Below are 14,420 nucleotides of genomic sequence, written 5' to 3'. Positions count from 1 at the left end.
TTCCTTGTTTTTAATTTACAAATTATAGAATCTCAGTCTTGGCACAATAAAACAACTTAATTACAACTTTTAAAAGTTTCCCACAAGAAGGATATGGAGATAACGAACAGTATTCAATATCAAAGTCCATAAAACAATACAAAATAGGAGCAGAGCAAACAAGCATTGCAAGAATAAACTTACTGTTGTAACTTGAAGGTGAGTGTTCCAACGTATGCCTGCTGTATTAAATTATCCTCAAACACTACGAACAAAATAAGATTTATTACAACAAGAGGCCCAGGGGCCACATCGCTCACCTGAGCAATTGGCTAGGAAAAAGCATAGATCAGATCAGAACTGAATGTTTACTGAGGTTGGGTGTGTGGGGAGGGGGGTGCGCTTGGGGTGCTTGAATTTTAACACCCCCCCAGGGGGTCATGATTTAAACAAATTAGAATCTACACTACCTGAGGATAATTCCCCATAAATATCACTAAGCATAGCTTTGAAGTACTTGAAAAGAAGATTTTAAAAGGTTTCCCTATACTTGTATATTCCTATGTAAAACGTTTATCGGCCATTTGGCCCCACCCTACCCCCGGGGGTCATGGTTTGAACAAACTTGAATCTACACTACCTGGGGATGATTCCACAGGAGTTTCATTTTTCCTGACCTAGTGAGTCTTGAGAAGAAGAGTTTTAAAGATTTTTCCTATACATTCCTATGTAAAACTTTTTATCTCCCATTATGGCCCCACCTTACCCCCGGGGGTCATGATTTGAAGAAACTTGAATTTACACTACATGAGGATGTTTCCACATGAGTTTCATCTTTCCTTGCCCTCTGGTTCTTTAGAAGAAGATTTTTCCTATATATTCCTATGTAAAACTTTGATCGGCCATTTTGGCCCCCACCTTATCCCCAGGGTCATGATTTGAACAAACTGGAATCTACATTACCTGAGGATGATTCCACATGAGTTTCATTTTACTGGCCCAGTGATTCTTGAGAAGAAAAGAACTTTATTCGGTAATAACCAATATTTGCCCCCCAAATCAAACTTTGATGGAGAGATATTTATTTGAGCTCTTAAACAGGGGAGTATATGCTGACTTCAAAGCACTGAATATTTTCATAAGTAATGACGCCATATGTACGTAATGACATCACAAACATGACGTAAATTTCAGTTTTTTATTAATTTTACAGAAAAATGTACATATTTCGTCGATATTTTGAGTAAAAGTCACCGAGCGCATGTGTGTTCAGAATCAATATTTTGATATTATGTGTATAATGATAATATCAATGAAATATGTCAATATGGTTCCTGAACAAACTTGCGCTCTATAAATTTTAAAGCTAAAATTGTTGAAATTTTGTCCATTTTGTCCCCTTTCTGAAAAAGGATATAAAATCGGAGTAGTTTGTGACGTCATAGAAACAAAAATTGTGAATACACTGCTTTGACACTATAATATTTTCTGTTAATTTATATTTCTCATACAATTTATTGAATTCAGCACATTTCAGGAAGTTTTCAAAATTTGACTTTTGTGGGGGCAAATATATGCAATATACCGCATATAGTTCTTTTCAAAGTTTTTTCCTATAATTCTATGTAAAACTTTGATTGGCCATTTTGGCCCCACCCTACCCCCGGGGGTCATGATTTGAACAAACTTGAATCTACAATACCTGAGGATGATTTCACACATGAGTTTCATCTTTCCTGGCCCTGTTGTTCTTGATGAGATTTTTCAAAAAAAAAAAAATGCCATTAATTTTTCTCTAATTCATAATTATCTCCCCTTGGAAAAGGGCGTGGCCCTTCATTGGAATGGACTTGAATTCCCTTTACCTAAGGACACTTTGTAGCAAGTTTGGTTGAAATTGGCCCAGTGGTTCTTGAGAAGAAGATGAAAATGTGAAAAGTTTACGACGACAATGACAACGACAACAACGACGACAGACGATGGACAAATTTTGATCAGAAAACCTTACCTGAGCCTTCGGCTCAGGTGAGCTAAAAAGCAAACAAACAATAAAAAAATGTATTGATTGTATGTTGTTTAAGGTCTCTCTCGAGAATTTTTACTCATATGGAGACGCCATCACTTTCCGGTGGAGACCTATACTCTGCACTCAGGGCCATTGAGAAGTGAGGGATCTGCCAGCACCCACTGCGACATTTATATTGTTTATACTGTTTCATCCAAAAAACCGGTCTCCAAATCCCACAGTGGGGTTCGAACCAATGACGTAAAGATTAACTTCTTACTTTGCCACTCTAGAGCAGATGCTTTTACCATTGCACATGCACTATGTGGGCAAAAAAGGGAAAAGAAAGAATATCTCGTACAAGGCATATGTTGGTAATTTTGCTATAAGTAAACAGAATTCCCTCCTACGTTACATGTTACAGATCGTTATCTGACATTTTTACATTTTTCAAGAACAGGTACTTATATGCAGAGGAGGCAAGGCATGCTAATCAAATCCGGTATAATAATTATTACCTTGGGCCTTATTCGGCTAGTTGCAATTATGTTATTTGTTTATTTAAGCATGCTCATATAAGGAGAAGATTTAAATCTATTTTAAATTCCAAATATCGTGAGCAGGGGATATTTTGCTGTTACGAAAGTGTGATTAAAAGTATAAAAAAAAATGAAGTCGACACGTATCATACTTATTTTTGTGCTGCTTATGATTTTAAATGTAGGATTATATGAAGTAATGGCCGAGGACAGTGATGGAACCAGCGAAGGAGTGATTGTAAAACTAAGTTTGTTTTGTAAGTATTGTGAGAAGGTATTGTAACAGTACATCACAAGACTGCATATATTGCATCAGTTATTGCGACATTTTTCAAAGTATTTCTTTGTTTTTAGCATCTAGAAGAGGGAGATCAAGGCGCTCTGGTATATACAACTCTGGATCCCGGAGAAGAAAAGGCTCCGGATCAAAAGGAAAATAAAGATATTGTTAATTGTGCTCTGCAATTTCTTCTCAATAAAGTAATACCTTATGATAAAAAAAACTATCGTGTTAATTATAAAATTTTTGTCAATTTCAATACAAGTTTTCTGATTTTCATTTTCCGAGCGTCAGCTTTATCAATGGCCGTTGCTGCTGTTACTTTTACTTGTTGTTATTGTAATAAATTTTGACGTTTGGTGTGCTTTGTGTCGTTCGTTTATTTTTTTAACATTCATTAATTTTGAATTTTGATTGACCATTGTAGAATCTCATTCATGGAACAATTTATTATTCTCCTTTTCACCAAAAAAATCCCCAACAATCTAAGCTGAAGATATTTCTAAGATTTCTTCATGAGATGTACATGCATATAATATTTTAGAAAAAGTGAGATTTGATAGATTTGACAAATTCTTACTTAGTCGTAAGATGTGAGTGGAAGAAGTTACATTTGTTTAAACGACGTAGCAGGATCCCGAGTTGCAAGGTAGGTCATTCTAAATTTAAAATAAAGTTACATGAAAAAATTGACAGCTGCTTTTCAAATAAAAAAAGAATTCGCCATTTGTTCACCTTCTCATTGGTCATTTGCAAAAACACTTTGGTTGTACACACTAGTACTTTAAAGTTGATAATAAAAAGATGCTTGAGTTTATGTTTGACATTATCATTGAAAGGTTTTAAATCTTATTTATACTATAATTAAATTATTATCATAGATATATTATCTAATATTTCTTTACTTTTGGGTATAAGCCAGAGATTAAGGGATTATTTTATCTAATTAAATAATTAGTATTTTTGGTGATTTCTGAATGGTTGTAGACCAAATCAAAAGTCAATGATGCATAATGTCATAAAAAATTAGCATTCTATTTTTTGATAAAATAAGTTTTTTAAAGATAAAATTGTTAAAAGAGAACATATCTTATAGCAAACCTGTCAAAAAGAATCCCTTCCTTAAATGCTTTCAAATGTTATCTATCACTAAGAGCTGAATCCTTTTTTAAAAGCATAATTTACAATTTTATATGAAATATGTGGAGATAACAAGCATTATAATTATAGACCTCAAAAGACCATCCAAAAGACCTCCAAAACATCAGAGATGGGACAAAGTGCACATGCCATGTATCTTTCGGCAAATTAAGCGGAAAAGTCGTGATATTAATAGTAGAAATAAAAAAGAAGACTAGTCAAATGTCTCGGGATTTTACCTGCAGTTATAAATCGCTCTATACAAATGACGAAAGTGAAGAAAGTAGGCGTGCAAGGTATTGTTATGGATTTATATGCTCTGAGGGGACAGGGATCATGAAAGATGCAGATTTCAACTATAAATGCTATTTGCTAAGCTGGATTGAAATACTGTAGACGTACTTTTTTCCACGGATACATAATTCCGCGGAATTTCTAATTCTTTTGAATCCATTGGTAGAAAATTACGCGGCTATCTTCAGACTCTCTTTATATGCATTACATTTGCAATAAGTTCGACTGTACAAATTTCCGCGGAAAATTTGTGACCGCATACATAGCGTAAAATAATACTACGCGGAAAAAAGTACTTCTATATTATGAACAGCAGTTCCCCAAAAGAAGCTGGATTACATTCAAACGCACTATGAATTACAAATAACTGCAGAACCCAAAAGCAAAGGACCATGAATTTTACAGTTTTGGAAGACACACCTTTGACCATCATAATTAATCTCTTAGATACAATGCATGTTCACTAAATGAGCAATGAAACACCTGCGCATGGAATTTATGTCTTCCAGTTGATTCGATAAAAAAAACATGGTGTGCGTACCAGCAATATCTAAAAGGGGATAGTCATTGTTACGATTGGTCACCATTCAAGACCCTCTTTGACAACGGGTAACACGTTCTATGGTGTAAATTTATGAGACATTGCTCAGTAACCCCTTGTTGCCTTTGTCCTTACTTAAACATTTCGAAAACCAGACCCCATATAACTTCCGTAGACTGTACAAAGATTGCAAGAAATGCATATCGTCAGTAAATATTGAAAACCAATGTATATACCTCAAGTGCATCAAATGACGCAACAAAATTTGTTGACAAACTCGTCGTCATCAATCTGCGCGTGTTTTTGGCTTTTTAGCGTTTTCCCTTTATGACCCCATACATTTTACGGTTGAGTAATTCTGAACACTGATTTTGATGCATATAAATTAACATTCTTATCCGACAAATTTACGTAATTTTTGATCATGCAGTCAAAAATATAAAGAATATCATGCTACCCTACGTTTCCTTTTCCTTTCAGAATATTTACAGACTAAATTGACGACGGATTTTCCCGTAATTTCCACATGAAGACAAGGAGCACACGGCGGGTATGACGGGTTGGCAAAGCATGCTCATTCCTCTTTGGCACTTGATCTTACCTCTGATGTTTTGGAGGTCCGTGTTTTCTCTTCTATTGTGTTTTGTTTATTGGACTTTGAAGCTTGAATACTGATTGTTTTCTCCGTATTTTTTATTCAAAAAACATGTTAACACAATGTTTGTATAAAGTTGATTAAAATTATCTGTGTAGAAACAGATCATATGCAACTTTGAATGTTTTTTTCCTTTTTATTCTGATCTCCACGTGTAATATTAGTACTTTTGACAAAAAAAAAAATAATTTTGATAAAAGAAATTTAATTATTTGGAACTTCAGAAGTTGCAAATTTTAACTGGGTAATTTTTTAAATAAATAGAAGATCTTGTTTGAAAATGACAAAGTAACACATGTATCTGTCATTTATGAAAACAAATTATCTTTTTTGACATGATAATCTTAGCTGCAAAAAAAATACCCGGTTTTAAAAATCAACTGCCTGTACTTTCATGCAGAGTGATTAAGACATGCCAACCATATCCGGCTTTTCGGGATTTATTCTGCTAATTGCTTTTTAAAGACCCAAGTAGCGCGCCCATAAAATATTTCCATATCATACTACAGTATATATTGTAACTTCAATACATTGAAAATTATAACCACTGTAAAATTATATCCTCAAATGAGTAAGTTCTAAGGAACAACATAATAGTGACATTACGAAAAAAAAATCAACGTGTACGAAATATGTTGACAATTATGCTCTGAAAAATCGAATTCTCTACTAAATTGCATGTTGATGTTATTAATCTGACATTTTTACATTTCTCATGAGCATTTTCGAAATTAAAAAAGATAATTCTTTTTTTAAATAAATCAACAACCGGTATTTATATGCAGAGTAGGAAAGGCATGGTAACCTAATCCGGTATGTTATTACCTGTGGCCTTCTGTGGTCAATTACATTTATATTATTTGTTTATTGAACATGCTCTTATAAGGAATAAACTATTTAAATATACATATATTGCCAAACATCAGATTGCAAGGCAGCAAAGGATATTTACTGTTACGAAAGTGTGATTAAAAGTAAAAACTGTTAGAAGAATGACGTCGACAAGCCTAATTATTATTTTTGTACAGCTTATGATTTTACATGTAAGATTATATAAACTAATGGCAGAGGGCAGTAACGGAAAAAGCCTAGGAGTGATTATGAAACGAAGTCCGATTTGTAAGTATTGTGAGATAATATAATATCAGTAGATTGCAAGAGAAGAAATCATCCTGGTTAATAGGAAAATATATCTCACGCTAATAAATAATCTGCCAATTATTCTCAATAAAGTAATTCTTTGCTTTGAAATGTGGCGTGTGAATTGCATACATTTACTGAATTTCAATATTCAAATTTTCTTGTTTTGAGAGTTATCTTAATAAATGGCCTTGTCAATTCATTGTTAGTGTTGAACTGTTCAAAAAAGTCCTGCTTGTGTCACATGATATTATTTTAACTAATAAAATGATTTTGAGTTTTAGAATGAAATATCTATTTTTGATATGTTTTAACCATTTAATTTATTTGTAAGATGTTTCTTCCATATTTGAGCATGAAAATGTTGTTAAATGAAAATAATATGATAAAAGCATACGCTGTTTTTAATTGAAGAATCGTAGAATCCCATTTTGGCACAATATAAAATCTTACAAAAAACATGTAATCTGTAGTAAGTCTGAGAAATCACAAGATATCTGAAATTTCTCTTACATTAGATTTGATTGTATAAAAGTTCGAAGATATGAAATCTATTGTTAAACCAAGAATTACATATTTGAAAAATGTTAATTTTATCTGGAAAATTTTCAACGGCGAGGATCAATGATCATATAATTGATGATACTTGCTGAAATTGGTGTCATTAAAAAAAGAAGATCAAAATGATGATTTGTTCTGTTCATAATGTTAAGGGGGAATCCGAAGTTCATATTCGAGCCCTATATTCTGATAAGGATTATAGTATCCGACTATCTGACCCAGTGTCATTAAGAAATATCATATCTCCCCGGGGAAAAAAAAAATTGTGTACTTTATAATACATCGCAGATTTTTTTTTGACAAGAAAATGCTTGTTTCTGAATGATGTGGCAGGATTCAGATTTGCATGTTTGGTCATTGAATAAATAAATTTAAGTTTACTTAAAAATTTTTATTGTAATCAATAAGTGTCCTCCTTGAATGTGAAAGTCTGAAATACTGTATAGCTGTGCTTTGTAATGTTAATTTTGTTCCATGTCTTACCGTGGTAGGAGAGGCAGAGATTGACCAATCAAAATCTGACCAATTAATATCTAACAAATGAAATTCTGACCATGCGGTGCGTTACTCTGCCTTTTCTCCCATCTACATCCTTGGAGGACGGACGTTGTTTCAAAGTTTATTATTTATTTTATCAAGATTTTGGTGAGTAAATTTATTTCATTATGTCTTCTATGAGTAAAACTTCAGTTGTCATTCTTGGACACTCAATTGTGCGTCGTTTTCATGAATTCTTGAAATATGGTGACATTAGGTATTCTGCGAGCCTTGGTCTGGGAGAAACGCATTCCGTTCTGTACAGGGGTGTGGGTGGAAGAAAGGTTCGTGATGTAATATCTAAGGATATGGAGAGCGTATTTGCTTTAGGTCCAGATGTAGTTGTTCTAATGATTGGGGAGAACGATATTAGTCCTAGTACCGACGCTACCTTGTTAGCTGCAGAAATTGAATCTGTGGTATCGGTAATGCATCGCCGCTATAAAGTTGCAAAAATAATTGTTTGTAAATTATTGCCACGATTTGGTGTTGTTTTGGGTACAATAATATTGCAGACAAAGTAAACGCAATATTGAGAGATGCATTGCCAGCACTGGGTTACTGCGTATTTTGGGAACATGGGAATTATTTCGTTTCTCCCCGTGAAGGAGACTGCAGTCGTAAATTTGTTCACGACGGAGTTCATCTGAACAGTCAGGGGAATGTTCATTTATATAGGAGTATAAGGGGAGCTTTAATTTCAGCGAGAAAATAGATATACATCTAAGTCATAAAAGTTTGTCACCATTTTGTTACTTTTATTGTTCGTCAATTTTTCAGATAGATATTCTTTGAAATTATACAACATTTTGTTATTTTAACAGTACGATAGGCATTTAGGATGTCTAATAATGTAAAACGGATTTATCCTTTTTCTGTGAAGAAAATTCGGTTGGAAAAAGTATCAGCAAATTTGATTGTTTCGTTGTTGGTTTAATTTTTACAGTACTTTAGGCAGATACTAAGAACAAGTTTCAGGCAGTTTTTATGTACTTGCCAAGTTTCAACCCATTTGGGTTTTTTCATTTTGGTTTCGGCTTTTACCATGCAGATGGCGATTTTTTCCATCGTTTTTCTATTTGATATCTAGGAATGTATTTTAAAGCATTCCAGATTTATCCTTTTTCTGTGAAGTAAATTCGTTGGAAGAATGTCTGCCAATTAGTTTGTTTCGGTATTAGTTGATTACTAAAATATTGTGAATTTTTACAGTACTTTAGGCAAGTCCTAAGTACAAGTTTCAGGCAGTCTGTTGTACTTGCCAAGTTTAAACCCGTTCGGGTTTTTTCATTTTAGTTTCAGCTTTTACCATGCATATGGCGATTTTTTCCATCGGTTTTTATTTGATGTCTATGAATGTATTTCAATGCATTCCAGATCGACTTATCCTTTTTCTGTGAAGGAAAATCGTTGGAAATTGTCTGCCAATTCGTTTGTTTCGGTATAAGTTGATTACTAAAATATTGTGAAATTCTACAGTACTTTAGGCAAGTCCTAAGTACAAGTTTCAGGCAGTCTTTTGTACTTGCCAAGTTTGTACCCATGCGGGTCTTTTCATTTTAGTTTCAACTTTTACCCCGGCGATTTATTTTCCATCGCTTGTTTATTTGATAAGTCTAGAAGTGCATGTTGATGCCTTCCAGATTTATCCTTTTTCTGTATAAAAAGAAAACAATTTGTTGGAAAAATATCTGCCAATTTGTTTGTTTCGGTATTAGTTGATTACTAAAATATTGTGAATTTTTACAGTACTTTAGGCAAGTCCTAGGTACAAGTTTCAGGCAGTCTTTTGTACTTGACATTTAGCCGTTTTGGTTTTTAATTCATGTTAGGCCCACTTTTACCTTGATGATTTTTATATCGATTTCACTTCAAGTTGATTTACCTAATCATGTTCGATTCAATGGTCCAGATTATGGAGGAATTAAAAAAAAAAAAAAAAAAAATCCGCATTTCATTTTTGAAGGTACAAGTTTACTGTTTGTATTTGCTATCCCCTTTATCATGTTTATATCGCCCATTCTCAGTAATAATGTGCAATTACGGTATATCAGAGACGTAAAATTCAACTTGAGTATACGCTCAATTTTTTTCCTGCAAAGTTTTCTCCAGATAATTCTGAGTTGTATGGTAAAATATCCATAACACCAATGTGTTGATGACAAAATTATGACAAATTGAAATACATTGCATTTTTTCTTTAAAATCACCCCAATATATACGTTACTGTGTATATTGATTTAGGAAATACAATGATTAAGGCATTTTGACTACTTCAGAAAACATTTATATGCAGGAATATAATTTTTATTCGATGCAAGGGCAAATAATCTGTACTTTTTAAGGCATAAGAGTCAATAAACCTCTTTTTTAGAACAACCGAAGAACACTTTTAATAATTACTGAATAATGTAGTATGTTACGTTACTTATTACTTCTAATTGCCTTCATGAAAAACATGACCTGTATCAAATTGAAATAAGTGGACGATGGAAAAATCAATAAATTTAAAAACAATCATAATTATAATATTTTTAAAGAATAATATACGGTCTCAGAATTGTGTACGTCTAAAGTAACGTAAGTATTATCTAATAAGGTAATTTGGTAACTATCAACCGTAATTAGATTACACTGTTTGAATACTTCATATGGATAAGTTTACATACTATTTTGAAAATCCAGACTATAACTGAATCAGAATATGAAAACAAATGATAAAATATTACGTTATTGTCGTAACGTAAAATCGTTACATACGTTACTAGCTATGACAAAAGTTTTAATATGATTTGTTGGGTTAAAGTTTAAAATCTTGCAATTTTTGTGTTTATTTCTTAAGGTATAGAACTATCAAATTGTGTTTGTACCATTATCAACAAATTTGGTCATCTATTGAAATAAACTAGGGGAAATTTATAAACAAAGAAGTACTGAATAGATCAAAGATTTTGTAGTGATTAAAAAGAGTATTAGGTATATAGAAAATAAAGTTTACGAGATTAACTATAATTTGAAATGGTAGACTTACTGTCAACATAACTCCTGCCATTATAAAAACCTTAATTTTTTTAGTTAAAGAAAAGAAATGAAAAATTAAGGCTCAGTTAATACCAACGTTACCGAATGTTATGTAGGTATCCGAAAATTTCGAAGCTCTTTAAGATTTACTGATATGCATGTACTACATTGATATTTATTGCATATCTGTATTTACAACCATGATTTTCTTACTTTAAACATCAAGTAATGAGGTACATCATGTGGAAAACACGTGATACAAGAATATGCGTAATATTCTTTCAGTAACGTAAGTATTGGTAACGTATGTAAATTCCGGTAAGTTAATACACTGTACATTTTTCAAATGTTGAGAATGATTTAAAAATGTGTATGCAATAAAAAATATGAACCATTTCCTAATCATATAAGCACCATTAATAGGGCCTAACACATTTATATACTTTTAGAAAGATGTATAACGTATGTATTTGCGAAAATACAACCGACGAAGTTTTATAATGCATATAAGTCGTTTGAAAATATTTCAAGAAAAGTAAATATCAGATAAATTTTACAAGATAGTACAAGGTGTCTACTGTTTGATTTTCTTGAAAATGAAAATATATTTGCATAAACATAATTTACAAGCTCAGTTATATGATGGCGTTACGTAGGTATCAAACAACTGGGCGACAACGACATGCTGCAAAATATTTGCCATTTACATGTGATTTATGTTTTACTTTTATAATTATTTTTTACTCTCATATGGTGTGCAGTAAATTTCTGTGCATAAAAATACACGTTTATTAGATTTGAGTTTTTCAATTATGTTTTATTTTTGAAATACGGATTTGGCGACAGTAACGTATGTATTGTTTTCATAAATTCAGAGACGTATTTATCTCGGAAGACTTTTCCCGATTTTGCTCATTTTTGTGGATGTTTACGGACCATAACCTATGTTTACTTGCTCGTGCTGAAAAACATTCTTATATTATTAAATATCGAGTAACAAGGGAACGACATTAATTGCACCTTATTGCTGAGAATGGGCGATATGATATTGAGTCTTGTACAAATAGTTGTTTTTCATTATTCATTTATTAAGGTTTTATTGTTCTGCAACTGCGCTTAGATACATTACAAGCCCTTCAAGTACCTCGTTTGTAGTAGTGATGAAAACAATTAACAACAGCCGAACAGGTTGTTATATGTGGGAAAGGCACTATGTACAGCCTTCTTGGGAATTTGACACGGTGCGAGGGTTGTCGGCTTCAAAGGTGGTGATTTATAACTTATGTCAACTTTTCGTTTTATGTGGCGGATAGTTCTTACTGATCAGCATCGGCTTAGTGATGTTGACTAATGGCTTTTGCAGTCGCACAATTGGTGCTTTTATTGGCTTACGGCAATTCGGGAAATACAGATCTGTTCCAAAACACTTTTGGTTCTACTATTTACTCTATTTCCGGAAAATTTTTGTCAACAACTGTAGGTGATACAGGGTGTTTTATCGAAAAGCGGCAGAAGCAATGAAGTGAAAAATTAATTGTAAGAAAAGATTCATCACTTTCTAGTTTGTTGTATTAGATTTACACATTGTACTGAGCGATGAAAGTGGTTATATAATGTAATGTTAAATATCAATATGCTCAAATACGTTGTCATGTAGGCTAACTGACTCTTACAGTTGGGGCCTACACTGGCTACAGTGAGGTCTTACAATATCTTGTTCATTGTCAATTAAGGCCGAAGCCTTTTACAGTTTATATTTATACATAACATAATATATTGGATACATACTTCTTCCTTAATTTTAAATTTATATAGGTATATATTTACCAGCATTATGCCAGGCAAAAGGAATAAAGCCCAACAGTCCAAAACAAGTCAGGTGAAAAGACCACGTCGTGCACAGAACGGAACTGGAGAGTCCACTACCAATGATGCTGTGGCTGTCGATACAAGCACTCAACCCCTTGATGTTCCTCCTGAAACCTTGGCTGCATTAACCCAAACCATAACAAAGGCAGTCACGGAGAAGGTGTTAGCAGAGATAAAACCATTACTGCAACATCAGGGGAGTATCTCTGTTCATAATATGGGGGGAGAAAGGGGAAATAATGCTTCCACTACATCAAGCAATAGCTTAACAGCAGGTCCTTCTGGGTCAGTTTGTCAAATAACAAATAAGTCAGTGGATGCAAGTATCTCAGGATTGGTATCAGGCGCTGTAATCGAACACAGTTCACAGATTGTAGGTACTGAACTTCCACCTGCAGCAAATGTCGGTAAGAAATCAGGTTTTGTAAGCTCATCAGTACCGATAGAGGCAACTGTTTCTGACAAAATAAAATCTAAAATTTGGTCAAAACAATATGTTGATATGGCTCTGTTGTTAAAAAAGGAAAAGGGGAAAAGTAAGTATTCTATCAAGGTAGAGGAACAGGATCAGACAGGTAAGGTGGTAATCCACAATATGCGATCCACAGATGACGACGAAGTTAGGGATGGTTCGTTATCCCTGCATGACTGGGTAACTGCGTGGAATAGGTATGTGACAATATATTGCATTAAAAATACACTTGCACAGCCAAAGCTTGCAAAACACATGGAATCAGTAAGGCAAATTACAGAGGAAAAGGGGGACTGGAGAAAATATGATAAGGAGTTCAGGGAACTCATAGAACAAGGTGAGGTAGAATGGGGTGATGTCCATATGGAGATATATGTTAATGCTCGCCTCAAACAATCAGAAAAGAAGTCAAGCAAAATAACACCAGACCGTTCGTCATTTGGTACATATGAGGAAGTCCCTCAGGGGTCATGCTTTGCCTATCACAAAGCTGGAAGGTATTGTAGGCTTGGTTTATCATGCAAATTCCAGCACAGATTTTATAACTGTGGTGGCTTCCATCCAATCTACATATGTAAAAAACCAATTCAACGGCCATTTCGTTTCTTGGACAAATCCAGAACCCATAAACCATTTCAAGGAAATGGCACATCAACCAACACAGGTAATGCTAAATTCTCAAAGCCAACCTATCCCACAAAAGGGTCCAACTCCAGTAAATCCCAGTAGATTAGAGTACTGGTTGGTGGGGTATGACAAGGTAGAAACAGAATTTTTAGTTAACGGTTTTCGATATGGGTTCCACATTGGTTACACAGGGGAAAGTAGAAATACTCTTTCAAAAAATTTAAAATCGGCACTGGACTTACCAGAAGTTATTAGCAAAAAGTTAGAAAAGGAGATAAATTTGGGTAGAATTATGGGTCCTTTCAAAGAGAAACCACTGCCAATTTTAAATTGTTCCCCTTTAGGTCTAGTTAGTAAGAAAACAGAGGGTGAGTACCGTATGATCCATCATTTGTCATATCCGGAAGGTGAGTCTGTCAATGATGGCATACCCGAGGAAGAGTCATTTGTTCAATACTCTTCTGTAGAGGATGCTATTCAAAACATTAAGCAGTGTGGGAAAGGATCATATTGTTGCAAAACAGATCTTTCTAATGCATTTCGAATTATCAACTTACATGCATCACAGTTTGAATACTTTGGTTTCACTTGGCAAGGTCATTGGTATTTTGACACATGTCTTCAGATGGGTTGCAGTTCTTCCTGTCGTATATTTGAAAGGTTTAGTACAGCACTTCAGTGGATTGCACAAGAAAAATTAGGAATTAAATTTATGACTCATGTATTAGATGATTTTCTAATTGTTGACAAATCTGCGACA

General features: G+C 33.6%; 1 protein-coding gene across 2 annotated transcripts; it reads left to right on the top strand.

Moving 5' to 3' along the window:
* The first annotated feature begins 12,078 nt into the window (after positions 1-12,078).
* On the top strand, positions 12,079-14,420 carry LOC134260186 (uncharacterized). 2 transcript variants are annotated; one of them, XM_062742769.1, is made up of 2 exons: positions 12,079-12,228; positions 12,508-14,420. In XM_062742769.1, exon 2 carries the CDS (start codon positions 12,527-12,529, stop codon positions 13,760-13,762), a length of 1,236 nt encoding a protein of 411 aa, XP_062598753.1. In that variant the 5' UTR covers positions 12,079-12,228; positions 12,508-12,526; the 3' UTR covers positions 13,763-14,420. The 2 variants fall into 2 exon arrangements, with proteins under 2 accessions (XP_062598753.1, XP_062598754.1); XM_062742770.1 differs by having other exon boundaries at positions 12,209-12,228; positions 12,523-14,420.

The sequence above is a fragment of the Saccostrea cucullata genome, unplaced genomic scaffold (genome assembly GCF_032062105.1).
Source record: "Saccostrea cucullata isolate Sc308-1 unplaced genomic scaffold, CSIRO_AGI_Scuc_v1 ctg2201, whole genome shotgun sequence".
Taxonomy (NCBI): Eukaryota; Metazoa; Mollusca; class Bivalvia; order Ostreida; family Ostreidae; genus Saccostrea; species Saccostrea cuccullata.
Note: the sequence above shows the minus strand (reverse complement) of the source record. Positions and strands in the feature narration are given on the sequence as shown.

What these genes read in the sequence shown, in the direction of transcription:
- LOC134260186 (XM_062742769.1), top strand. Translation starts at nt 12,527, where the DNA reads ATGCCAGGCAAAAGGAATAAAGCCCAACAGTCCAAAACAAGTCAGGTG.